The 13,147-nt window shown below is 40.9% G+C and overlaps 1 protein-coding gene across 1 annotated transcript; it reads right to left on the bottom strand.

Moving 5' to 3' along the window:
* Positions 1-4,829: 4,829 nt before the first annotated feature.
* LOC143886250 (endochitinase-like) lies at positions 4,830-6,445 on the bottom strand. Its single transcript, XM_077390190.1, has 3 exons — positions 6,017-6,445; positions 5,446-5,602; positions 4,830-5,353 (listed from the first exon to the last, which is right to left on the bottom strand). The coding sequence occupies exons 1-3, from the start codon at positions 6,438-6,440 to the stop codon at positions 4,984-4,986; spliced, it is 951 nt and encodes a 316-aa protein (XP_077246305.1). The 5' UTR covers positions 6,441-6,445; the 3' UTR covers positions 4,830-4,983.
* Positions 6,446-13,147: the final 6,702 nt, after the last annotated feature.

Below are 13,147 nucleotides of genomic sequence, written 5' to 3'. Positions count from 1 at the left end.
TTCAAAAATTAAATCACAGCCTTAGTAACGCAGCGGATTGAACGTAAGGATTGTTGCTGAAGCCCACGACCTGCAATAACCCTAGAATTCACTAGGGAAAAACATCTTGCTATATCATTTGTTGGGGGTTCCATGCAAAAGTAAAGATTCCCACATTGGAAAAGCAAGGGGATGTGTATTGGCTTATAAGGGAAGGGCCCCCTCCCCTTAACAGCTAGCTTTTAAGGGTGAGTTATAACGGGTCACAACTATTGGAGTAACATGCAAAAGCAAATAGTCCCACATTGCTAAAGTGAAGTGGATGGGGATAGGTTATAAGGGAATGGGCACCCTCCCTCTAACAGCTAGATATTAGGGGTGAGTTCTACCCTGTTGAATTCCCAACAAATGATATCAGAGCTGGGGCGTGCTAACTCCCAGGAAGATCTCGGCAACCCCGAGATCCCCGGTATGCCTCCGAGGACGGTGGAATTCCCTCAGAGAAGATCTCGTGGTTCCCACAAAGCCACCGCGTGGAGGGGCGAGATGGTCCACGTTGCTTCCACGTGGAGGGGGAGATTGTTGGAGTTCCACGCAAAAGCAAATAGTCCCACATCGCTAAAGTGAAGTGGATGGGGATGGGTTATAAGGGAATGTACACCCTCCCTCTAACAGCTAGATTTTAGGGGTGAGTTCTACCAGGTTAAATTCTCAACAAACTTGTAAACCTGCTTTGATATTATTTAGAAGAAGAAAGACAATACACTATTGAAGAGAGAGAGCTTTTGCTAAATACGTGAAACACTTTTCAAATAGTGAAAACGGCACAATCAGAAAACGTGGAAGCTAGCTTTATTCATAGGATAAACATCCTTTTTATATCCATAACAGTAGATTGTTTAAATCGGTAATCAAAACTACGAAACCTATTTTAGATAAAATAACTCTTCTAGTTTATCTTGTAGAATTCTAGATAAACACAACTTCTCTCTAGCTACCTACCCAAATCAAACTCTCCTAAGAAGTTATCCAACCTTCTAGAAAACAAAATCCTAAAATAAAAAATGACTCTATGAAGAGTCGGTGGTGATGACACGTTTACAACAAGAAGTGGTATCAGAGACGGGGTTTGGTAACCCCGGTGTGCCCTCTTGGCAGGTGAAAATCCCTCCTCTAAGTGGGGCTGGAGGAAGTTGCTCCAGACCGGTCTGGAGCCAAGTTTTGTTGCCAACTAGGAGACTAGAATGCAACCAACTCAAGAAACTTCCTATAGAAAATAAAATAACTAGGCTAGGAAGCTAGAATCCCTTGGTATCCTGAGCTAAAGTCCTAATGTGTAAATAATCCTAGTTGGTAGTAGGATTTCAGCCTTGATGTGCTACTTAAGTCCCCACTATTTGCAGAGAACTCGGTCTTGAGTTACACATTGGATAGCTTGGTTCATCTGGTAGGTTATATTCAAACACGTTATCAATATTATGTCAGAAAAATAGTCATGTCTTAAAGAAGATCAACAATATAAGTGTTGTAGTTAATCTTCTCAGACTTCTTGTTCTCCAATCTGTTATAGGTTCCCATTTTATTTTTGTGATTAATCGGTGGCAATTGGTAAAGGAAATACTGTTGGAGAAAATTGTTGACGGTGGGATGAAGGAAGATGTAAATTGAGATGCTTCAAGGCACAGTCTCGCTTTCCTTAAGACGATATTCACCCCCACCAATTGTGTGCAAGGGGAACCACAAATTCGACTCAAGCCCGGTGAATTTTTCACCAAATGTTTGTTAACGTTTTGCACTAAATGTAGGCAAACCCCGAATCACCATTGGATTTAACAAGTATGCAAGATACTAGTGTCTGTGTTTCTAGAATGACAGCACAATAGGAGAAAACTTCTAAAAGATGGTAAAAACGAATTTAGAAAGGCTTTAAGAGAATGAAATTGCTTATGTAAATTCACAAATTCGAATTCCCCAAGTGGGTTTTCTTAATCTACTGTACATGAGTGGTTTTTGGTCTTTATGTAGAGCTTCCATAGAGTTTCTGGTGTCTTTTGTTTGAAAAAGCACACCCCTACAAGTCATCTTTTTAGATTGGAAAGAAATCTGACAATTAGATCGCGTCCATCCACGATTATATGGTCCAGATTACTCCTGGAGTGACTGTTGGTTTGTGGGTTTGTGTAAACGAACGTTCTCCCTCCTAACAACACAAAGTGTGCCAAAAAGCGCAACTAGCGCCCCACAGCACACGTCGAGCGTGTGTGGACGGTGCAACTGTGCAGACCATTCCAAAACCCATTGTGCAACAAAGCAAGAGAGGGAGAGGCAGGTAAAGCTTTTTATACCCCTCTCCAATTTCTTGAGTTTCCAATGTGGGACTATTCTCCCAAAGCACTTTTCACTCTCTTTTCCAAAAGCAACCCATTTTACACAAACAAGATTCACATTTTTTTTAAAACCTTTTCAAAATTACTCTTTGAAAATACTCTAACAAATCTATCCGTCACCAACTTGAATTTCTATCACAAAAACTTTAAGCGACGCCTATAATTGAGACGGTTTCAGTCTCTAATTACTTTCAGGGACGGATTTGTGCCTATTGGTGACGGATTTTGTCTGTTGCCGATATCTATATTTCTGGTAGTGGAAGGTAAAGGCTGGGATTCTAGGATTGACATTTGAATATCTCAACACATTTCTGGTCATAATTAACCATATCCTTCTTCCACTGGCCAACAATATCACTCCTCTACAAAAGAAATGGTGTTGTCACATCCCAAGTGATCTCCTAATCTGCCTCCTTGCAACCCCCATATAATCTGCCCCATCAACAAACTCCGCAGAACACAAAAAAATTTCAAGGAACAGGGACCCATCATGGAAATGCATATCCACTGTAAACTGATTCAATCCCATTCCTCGGGTATTTTTTTTAGACACTCGAATCCCACAAATTCAGCTCGTATTCAAATTTGCCTTCTGACTCAAGCCATCTGCAACTCTATTCTATTGTTCAGATTTGTGCTTTAATATAAAAGTGAACAGTGGTAAGATGGAGTTCCGTCTAGCAAGCATTTTGTTCACGCTGCTTGATATAATGAAAATCCCAATGATCTGTTTATAAGACAAACTCCCTCTTTATCAGGTCATTCATGCCTCTTCCATTTCCCGATGCACAGTGGGAAAACCTTTATGTGGACTTTGCGTTTGGTTATTATGTCTCTTACGTAGGATATCTACCTAAATTGAAGGACTCCCACTAAATTAAACTTAAACAAGATTGGTTCATTTTTTTTACGTTCTAATCAAACAATAGACAGTCATAAAATTTTGGAGAAGTTCCTAGTCATCAAGCACAATTCTATTGAGCCAGATTTTAGTGGTCAAGCACAGTGTTATTTAGCCAGACCACCTAGGTAATCTGACCCACATGCAGAGTGCTCAAGGACTTGGCAATCCTAGCCGTACCGTCCTATAAGGGCATCCTCAAATTAAACCATTTTAGCACCTATATTGAAATGATCAATTAGTAGTCTTTATTATTAGATGAGTGACCACCTTTTAATGGGCAGATCGAAATGGTGAAGATGTCCAAATTTCCACTTAATTATTTGAGTAAGTTTGTCTTATCAGCTTGATTTTGAACCATGGCTGGTTCAAGTTAGGGTTAGCCATATGGGTGGTCCATATCATATGGCTATTAAACCAAAGTGTATGTTTTAGAGGACAATTACTTATATTAGGGATTTTCTAGGCAATTTTGCCGAAAACCATTTTGTCCCGAACTCACTTTTCAGCATATTTTGTCTTATTCATTGAATTCATATGAGGTGGTTGTTGTTCTCTTATAATTCAACCACAAAATGGCTTTACGCAAAATTTCATAGCAAATCTTGTTTATATTAATATCTCAAATTCTATCCCATGTATATCCTATATATGGTCCCCTTATATCGATTTTTGAAAGGACCGACAATAAAGGAAGTGTATTACTTTGACAAGAAGTAGATCTTTTTTCAATTCTTTTTTTTTTCCATGGCAAAGTTATATTTCAAAAAATGAAGCCCAGGGGCTAAGATCGAAAACAAAGCCAAAGAAGGAAAAAATAACAGAAACCAGGGAAGGAAAATTTACGAAGAATACATGACCAAGATTCGTCATTGGGAAGGAAATCAAAGATTTCTATATATCCCCGCCCTTAAAGCTCTCTAGCTAGTCAGCCGCACCATTTGCCGATCTTCTTACGTGATGAAAGGAGATAGAAGATCCATCCGCATGATCCAAAATCACATCAATCCACTAAGCTAACCTCCACAGATGACAGGTCCCCTTCACCTATTTTATCATGTTCAAGGAGTCTTCTTCTACTATAACCTGCTGGAGAACACTAGGCTCAATCATCCTTATCCCTTGATGAACTGGTTTAATCTCTACCTCATTGGAATCTGAAATCCCAATGAGGCATGTGAGAAAACCCATGTAGTTTCATCATTGTGATCTCGAAGGAGACCACCAACTCTCGCTGGCCCGAGGTTTCCTAGGCTTGATCCATCAAAGTTTAATTTAAATTAACTTTGAACCTTGGCTAGGAGGCTCCTACACGCCTGAACAATAATTGGTCTGAGCTCACTGTTAGTGCATACTCACTGTTAGTGGATACCTCCGACCAACCTCGCCATACATCATCCGCTTTGCTTCGACAAACTGGGGGGAGGGGTGCTAACCCAGGAGATGGTTAAGGCAATCACCTTAATGAAAAGGTAATGACTTGACTAAGCCATTAAAGACACTTCCGTTCCTATTATTTACTATTTTATTCATATACCATTGCCTTTCATGGAGTCGTCTCATTATAGATTTCTAATGCATCCTCTATATAGTTTTATTTCATCAACTTATGCTTGATTACAGAGGAGTCTTATACTAATGACAAAGGACTATCTTAGACATACTAGTCTAGATGATATTAGTAGTCATTTATTTTAGTAGATCACAAGGGTCTAATTAAGCAAAAGGCCTTTGATTGTAGCAGTCAAGGTTGGCGCCATAGCTCACACCAAGTATGTCGCAATACCTCTTGTACAATCCAATGCGGTTTGCCACCGCATCATTGTTGCCTTTGCCACATTCGATTCCCCCATTGATGATGTTGGTGGCAACACCGAATCCAGGAAGGCGACCTGCAGTCTTATCTTCATTGGACGGTGTCCATTGGCCTGTGATGGCATCATGGCAAGAAGGTTTTTGTGATTTAGGGGTCATCCAATACCATATGGCTGTCTTAAATGAAATGGTTGCATCAGTGGAAACTAGATCTGGGTTGGTGAGAAGGTTAGCCCCAATGGCTTTTCCAGCTGGGCCATAGTTGTAGTTGCTGCAAGCATTAGAATCCAAGTCAAGTTAGTCCTCTGGACAGATAAATATCTAGAAACAACATCAGAAATGTTTTGTAAAAGATGAACTTAATAAAAAATTTGAATGGGACCTCGGCCATGGTATTTTTTACCAGAAGTGCATGGAAAGTCTGTACTTGCAATGCAGTAATCTACTTGATTATTGCCTTGTTCTTGGAGGGAACAATATCCCCAAGAATATTGATCGTTTGGCGCAGTTGCCCACTTACCTGAATACATACATCAATTAATAATTAAAGTTTGTTGTTGAATTAAAAATGCTAGTATACATAGAAATGCATGTTCCCACCCCCTTCATTCAAAACATATCATTGACCATATGGGTAATTAATTGGTCTTTTTACAAGGTAATTTTCGTCTTTTCATGAATACGTAAATTTTGGTCTTTTATAAGTTCAAAAAATCTAACATGGGTAAATTGGTAACAAATTGATGACATGACTTGATTTGCATGACCCACTCAAATGTGACGAATCTATTTGTAAATTGTGAAACTACAAGACTGTTTTTGCAAAATTCACTCAAATGTGACGACTCTATTTGTTCTTCAATTAGCTTCTTCGTTAGAAGACCATGAACAAAACAATCAAAGAAGAATGAACATCTTAACTAGTAAAACCCACCAGCAGTCTCATGGGATGTGTGAGCCAAGAAAGCTGCAATCTCCCTTTTACGTGTATCGGTGTCTCCAACAGTGCCAAACCCATCAATGGCATTTGAAGCATCTATGAAAGCATTGTAAGTGTAGAAGCCTTTGCCTTGGCATTTTGCATCATTTCTATTCTTCAACATTTGGTCAAAGAGGGCTGGAGTGATGATGGAGCTCACACCTCCACCACTCATAGTGGAGAGGGAAGGAGCCACACGGCCACGGCATTGGCTTTGGCACCCGGCCCCACAGTATGGGGGTGTGTCCCCACACCAACCATATTGGCTGCAACATAGCCCTCCCCCACACCGAGGCCCCCTAGCTTGTCTTCCACACTGTTGTGCAAAGGTTCCTATCAAAGAGGCTAAAAAGAGCAAAACCACGATCCAAGTCCTCATTTTTGCTAGTAGATGTGTTGGTTAAGAAACATTAAGCCTATATATAGACTATAGAGGAAGAGAGATGGAGGGATTTTTGACACCCTAACACCCATGCATGAGACTCTTTGACACCCAACCATCCATGAACGTACAATAGATATCTACAACACCATATCATGCATGCAGACACGATTGGGGAATGATGTCAACGAATAATGGTTGGCGGTATGTTAGGAAAAACCAAAGGAAATAAAGAAGAATTGAAGGGTGGAGTCCATGCAGGGGGGAGCTCTGACAAATGGAATGTCCTTCACGTTGATTTCCATAACCGATTGAACGAATACACTAATGGCACCCATCTAGTCCAGCCTACCAAAAAACCTTGACACTTTAGTAGCTACGCCAGTGCTTCTCTAATAGTCATTAATTATCAAAATGAGACAACTTATTTATTTGTTAGGTGAACAATTCTCTCCTATACACTTGCCAGCAAGGCAATCCTAGTATGCTAAGAAACAATCACTGGGCATAGGTCAAATTTTCGAAAGTCCCATATATTGGGCACATATTTCCGCAGAGGAGTTGGCGGGGTTGGCAAGCGTATTGGGTTGTATGGCAGATCAACTCCCTCCAACATACTTGGGACTCCTGTTGGGAGAGGGCAGGCCGTCAATGAAGCAATAGAAGTAGGTTTTAGAGAGGGTGGTCTGCCATATGATCCTAGTGAACGAACAATACATAAACAAGTGATCCACAGATTTGTTGGGTTTTTTCAAAATCTATTCCGTCGCTATTGCACCAATGGGGAGGGGTTCCTTGGAAGGAAAAAGGAAAAACCTTGTAGAATTTTTGTTTACTAGCTACGTGTTGGTCTATATGGAAGGAGAGGAACTCTAGAGTCTTTGACGGGAAAGCCATGAATCCTCATTGGATTTACTTGAAGATCATCACCTTGGTTATATCTTGGGTAAGATGCCTCCCATCCTTCCGGTTTGTATCGGCTTTTGATCTTTGGGAAGGTTGGCGGGAGGTGTGCTTTAGTGTTGAGCGCAGAGATCTTATTTTGCAAAGGTGGAAGCCCCCTGCTCAAAACATGTATAAGGTTAATTTCAATGGTGCGAGTTCCGGCAATCCGGGTCCGGCAGGAGTGGGAGGGGTTTGTCACAATGATAAGGGGGATGTTATGTGGGCATACTACGGCTCTATTAGTGTGTCTGATTCCTCAGATGCGGAAGTGAGGGCGGCACATTTTGGCATTTTGAATATTGATAGAAGGTTGATGGATCAGACAATTGTTGAGAAAGATTCCTTAAATGTGATTCGTTGGCTGAAAGGTGGGGTGGCTCCTCCGTGGAGATTTCTTTCCATTTTCATGAGATTGAAGACTTCACTGCGGGGTCCGCTATCGGCTTTCAACATGTTAGAAGATTGGCAAATGATAAGGCGGATGCGCTAGCTAAGTGTGGTGTCTCCGGTGGTTCTATTATGTGGTTCGACCACCTTCCTCCCTGAGAAGGGGTTTTCTCTGTATTTTGTTTTTCTTCGTTCCTGTTTCTTTCTTGCTTCCTATTGTAGATATGGGTGGTCCATCTCGGCCTCCTAATTTGCTATATATAATTATTGCCAATTCAAAAAAAAAAGAGAGGGTGGAAAGTGTTAACGGAAAGCACAGCTCACTATGGTGTTGCATTGCACTATTAATGGGGAGATTGCACTATCAACGGAAAGCCGGCTCCCATGACGGAAAGCACAATCACATTACAGCATCCCCTGTATATTGTTTCCTTGTATAGTTTGATTTGCCCATTAGGCACATGCCTTGCTTTGTATTAGTACTGCCTCTTTAAGCCATTCCTTTTATAACCTTGTAATATATATTCATACATATGTATCGATCATGCAGAGAATAGAATACACAGAAAAAAGATTCTCTTCTTCCCTTTTGTGTTCTTGTCTCTTTGATTAATTCACATGGTATCAAAGCCATACGGCTCAACCCAATCTGCTTTCTAGTTGCCATCATAGAGTTATAAGAACCAGAGCCACCGATCGGCATCGGTCTTGGCTATCTGTTAATTAGTTCATTCCATAACAATTAGTTGGTTTTCTTGCAGCAGTTGCAAGCCGACATCCTTGTTTTCAGAATACAGAAAGTTCTCTTACTGCCGTTTGTGAGAACGTCATTTGCAAGAACGCCGTTTGTGAGAACGCCGGATCCAAAGCCTTCCCTGCATACTTCGTTTTCAGAATCCAAACTTCAGGTTTCATTTCTTTGTACCAAGGACTTTTTCTGGTATGGCTTCAAAAATCACTCAGCCCATTGCAGTTAAATTAGATGGAACAAATTATAGTCATTGGTCTTTTCTTATGCGGAGTTTCTTAAAAGGAAAAGGCCTTTGGAAATATGTCACGGGTGATCTTAAACTCCCTGCAAAGGAAGATCCCAAATTTGATGATTGGGAAATTAACAATAATAAAATCCTTACTTGAATTGCTAATTCTGTCTCTCCATCAATTAGTATGCAATTTGGAAAATTTGAAACTGCCAAAGATGTATGGGATTTCTTGTCTCGCAGGTATGTTCAATCTGATTTTGCTTGGAAATACAAATTGGAGCAAGATCTTCGCCTATTGTGACATCGGAAGGGACAGTCTGTTTCAGATGTTCATTCTCAAATGACTATAATTTGGGATGAATTAGCTCTAATGGAGCCCAAGTGGACAACTGATGCAGAACTATGGTACAATTATCGAGAAGAAATGCGGTTGGTGGACTTTCTAATGGCTCTGCAAGATGACTATGAGACGATCCGTGCTACTATCCTTCACCGGTCCCCCCTTCCAACTGTTGATATGGCCTTCTCAGAGTTACTTGCTGAGGAAACTCGTAAAGGACTTTTGCCTGATCCCGCTTCAGCCTTTGCTGTACCTTCTAACCCCAAAGGCAATTACTCAAAGGGAAAGTCTCCTCAGGGATACCTAGATATGTCCAAAATTCAATGCATTTATTGCAAAGAATATGGACATATGGTTAAGAATTGTCCCTCACCTACTTCTAATAATATGCGCAACAAAAAGAAGGGAACTACGCGTTTTGCAACTTCTCCTGATAACCGCTTTCTTGCAGTTCCCACCCTAGTCTCTTCAAACCATCTTACAACAGATATGGTATAGGAGATGATCCAACAAGCTATCTCATAGATTGGTGATGTGACTCCCGCTGCCTCTGCCCTCTCGGTACCCTCGGGTATTTATTCAGATAGTTGGTTTTTTTACTCTGGGGCTTCCCACCACATGAACTTTGATATGCACTCATTCGAAAATTCTCAATCTGTTACTTCTCCTATCATTCATACTGCTGATGGATCTACAATTACTGCTAGTCACATCGGAACGGTTAAAACTTCTTCCATGCTTTCTCTGCCTGATGTTCGTCTTGTTCCTCAACTATCAATGAATTTAATCTCTGTTGGTCAGTTGTGTGATCATGGATTTGATGTGATATTCTCTTCTTCTGGTTGTGTTGTGCAGGATCGCTTGACGGGGAAGCAAGTTGGGACAGGCAGTAAAACAGGTCAATTGTTTCGTTTGGACATGCTTCATGTTCCTCCCACTCTTCGTCCCTCGCTAGTTGCTGCTTTAACTCCATCATCACCTTCGTTTGTGTCATGGCATTCTAGATTAGGTCATGTTTCTATCTCTCGTCTTCGTTACATGGTCAATAAAGGATTGTTAGGGTCAGTTCAAACGGAAAAAGAATTGAATTGTATTAATTGTAAACTGGCTAAACAATCAGCTCTACCATTTACTAGAAGTACATCTGTCTCCTTATCTCCATTTGACTTATTACATTCTGATATTTGGGGATCCACTAATGTTATGCAAGCCTCTCCTAGGCTTCTTGGACTAAGGATCGGGAGAGTGACAGACACACACTCAAATGCTCAAGAATTCGGATTCAAGAAAAACAGATTTGTGCAAGTTCGGTAAAATGAGTGTATCTCCCTCAATATAGGTCGGAATGACTTGATTCAAAAGCCAAAATTTTAAGGACTCAAAGATCTACAATGTTGCTGACAAAAGTTTGCTCAGAAAAATACTGGAAAGGGCTTGAAATGGTGATGGAAATGGATGAACGCGAATGGACAGGTTTCTGGAAATACAGCGGGGCAAAATAGAGAAAGATAACTTCAATGGCTACTCTTCTAGGTTGTCAAAGAAGACAGGTAACATCAATTCTTCTAGATTGATGGTTGCAACTTTTCAAGGATGCAAACAATAGGGGAAAGCTCCTACTCTTCAAGGAAGGAGTGAAACTCTTCTAGGTTTCAAGGAAGAACTCTTCAAGGTTCAAGAGAAAATGCACTAAGCAAATTTTCATTCAAATATTCAACTAACTCCATTACATATGTTTGATACTCTTTAAATAGAGAAATACATGAGAAAATTAGTTCAAACTAGTCCACTAACTAGTTTAGGGACTCACATACATCATTAATAGTTTAAGAACTCTAAACACATTAACTAGTCAAAGCTAGCAAACACAGTCTGCCAAAGTAGCCATAACTCTTCAACCACTGAGCCAACTTAGGACCATGAATATCTGTTGGAAAGATAATTCAAAGACCTACAACTTCCTAGTTAAGTATTTTCTCTGATCCGTCCATCTAAAGGTCCAAAAATGGACTCCAAAAAGTGGTCAGACTCATTAATGCGGGACTCCAGCTCGATCAGCGTGTCCATGGTGGTTTTATGCTTAATGGATTCAAGTTGGACATGGGCCTTGTGTTGGGCTTGGATGCGGGCTGACCTTCTCACTTGCTTAGGATGGTTCATCTGGGCTTCAAACTTGTCAACCTCATGGGTGTGGGCTGCATCATTCCCCCATTGTTTGAAAGAATTCGTCTCTGAATTCGAGGTATCATCATTAGTGGAATCTCCCATATAAGGTGTCAAATGGCGGACGTTAAACACATCATGTATCTTCATATGGGAAGGAAGCTTGAGACGATACGCATTGGGATTGATGCGTTCAATTACTTCAAGTGGACCAAGCTTTCTATCACTAAGCTTGTTGTAGCTTCCAACGAGGTGACATTCTGGTAGCAAGTAAGCCCAAACAAAATCTCCGGATTCAAATATGACTTCACGACGCCTCTTATCAACAGCCTTCTTATAGGTCTCAGATTTACTTTCCAGCTTACGATGAACATCTTCATGTATAAGCTTCATTTGAGATACAAAATCTTCAACTTGGGCAATGGGCTTTTCAGCAAATTGAATAGGTGCAAGATCTAGTGTTGACTTGGGTTGTCACCCATAGATAACCAAGAAAGGGCTGCAACCTGTAGAACGGTTCACCGAACTGTTGTAAGCAAATTCTTCAAAAGATAGGCGGCCTTCCCAAGAACGGGGATTGTCATCAATCAAGGTTCTCAACAGATTTCTCAATGATCGGTTTACAACTTCGGTTTGTCCATCAGTTTGAGGGTGGAACACAGTGCTATACTGCAGTGTGGTCCCAATACTCTTCCATAATTGACGCCAAAAGTGACTAAGGAACTTCGTGTCTCGGTCTGAAGTGATGGTATTTGGTACTCCATGCATTCTGAAGATTTCTTTGAAAAATAAGCTAGCAATGCATGAGGCATCCATAGTCTTTCGGCAAAGTATGAAATGTGCCATTTTAGAAAATCTATCAACGACCACAAATATGGAATCCATTCCTCGGTGTGTCCGTGGCAATCCAAGGACAAAATCCATGGATATATCCTCCCATGGTGCATGTGGTATAGGCAAAGGCAAATAGAGACCGGCATTTGTAGTTTGTCCCTTACCAATTTGGCAATTTCGGCATCTCATAACATAACGATGTACATCCCGTTTCTGATGTGGCCAAAAGTACTTTGCTCAAACAAGTTGGAGAGTTTTGTCACGGCCGAAATGACCTTCATTTTGTATCTCACCAATCACCTTTTGACGAAGAGAGCAATCCGGTACACATAAGCGATTTCCTTTGAAGAGAAAATCATCCATAAGGTGAAATCAGCAAGCTTCTCATCTTCAGCATATGATATAAGTTTGGAGAAGTATTCATCCTCCATGTATAGCTGTTGGAATGAGTCAAAGCCGAGCACAGTAGTGCTCATGGTATTGAGCAAGCTTTTCTTTCGGCTGAAAGCATCGGCAACCTAATTTTGTACACCCTCCTTGTGCTTGATGTTGAAGGTGAAATCTTGAAGATATTCCGCCCATTTTGCACGCCAAAAATTTAGCTTTTGTTGACCTGAAATGTACTTCAATGCTTCATGGTCAGTGTACAAAATAAATTCTCTATGGATTTGGTATTGCCTCCAATGCTCAAGTGTGCGAAACAAGGCATAAAACTCCAAATCATAGGTACTATTTTTGAGTTTGGCACCCTTCAACTTCTCACTGAAGAATGCAATGGGATGTCCTCCTTGACTTAGAACTCCTCCTATGCCGGTTCCGGATGCATCACAATGAACCTAAAAAATGAGATCGAAGTTGGGAAGCACAAGGACCGGGGCTTGTGGACCCCGATCCGAGAGAATGTGTGAGGGACGAGCCCCCAACACCCTCTAGATCTCCACAACGTTAAGGAGAGCTCTATCAAGGAACTCTCGAAACGGTGCCACCCTCGCAGCATAGCATGAGTGGCGATATAAAAGAAAAGAGATACATCCTGATCCGGAGCCAGGGCT

This window comes from Tasmannia lanceolata, unplaced genomic scaffold (assembly GCF_043159265.1).
Source record: "Tasmannia lanceolata isolate RefF3 unplaced genomic scaffold, GAP_Taslan_0.1 ptg000011l, whole genome shotgun sequence".
Taxonomy (NCBI): domain Eukaryota; kingdom Viridiplantae; phylum Streptophyta; class Magnoliopsida; order Canellales; family Winteraceae; genus Tasmannia; species Tasmannia lanceolata.
Note: the sequence above shows the minus strand (reverse complement) of the source record. Positions and strands in the feature narration are given on the sequence as shown.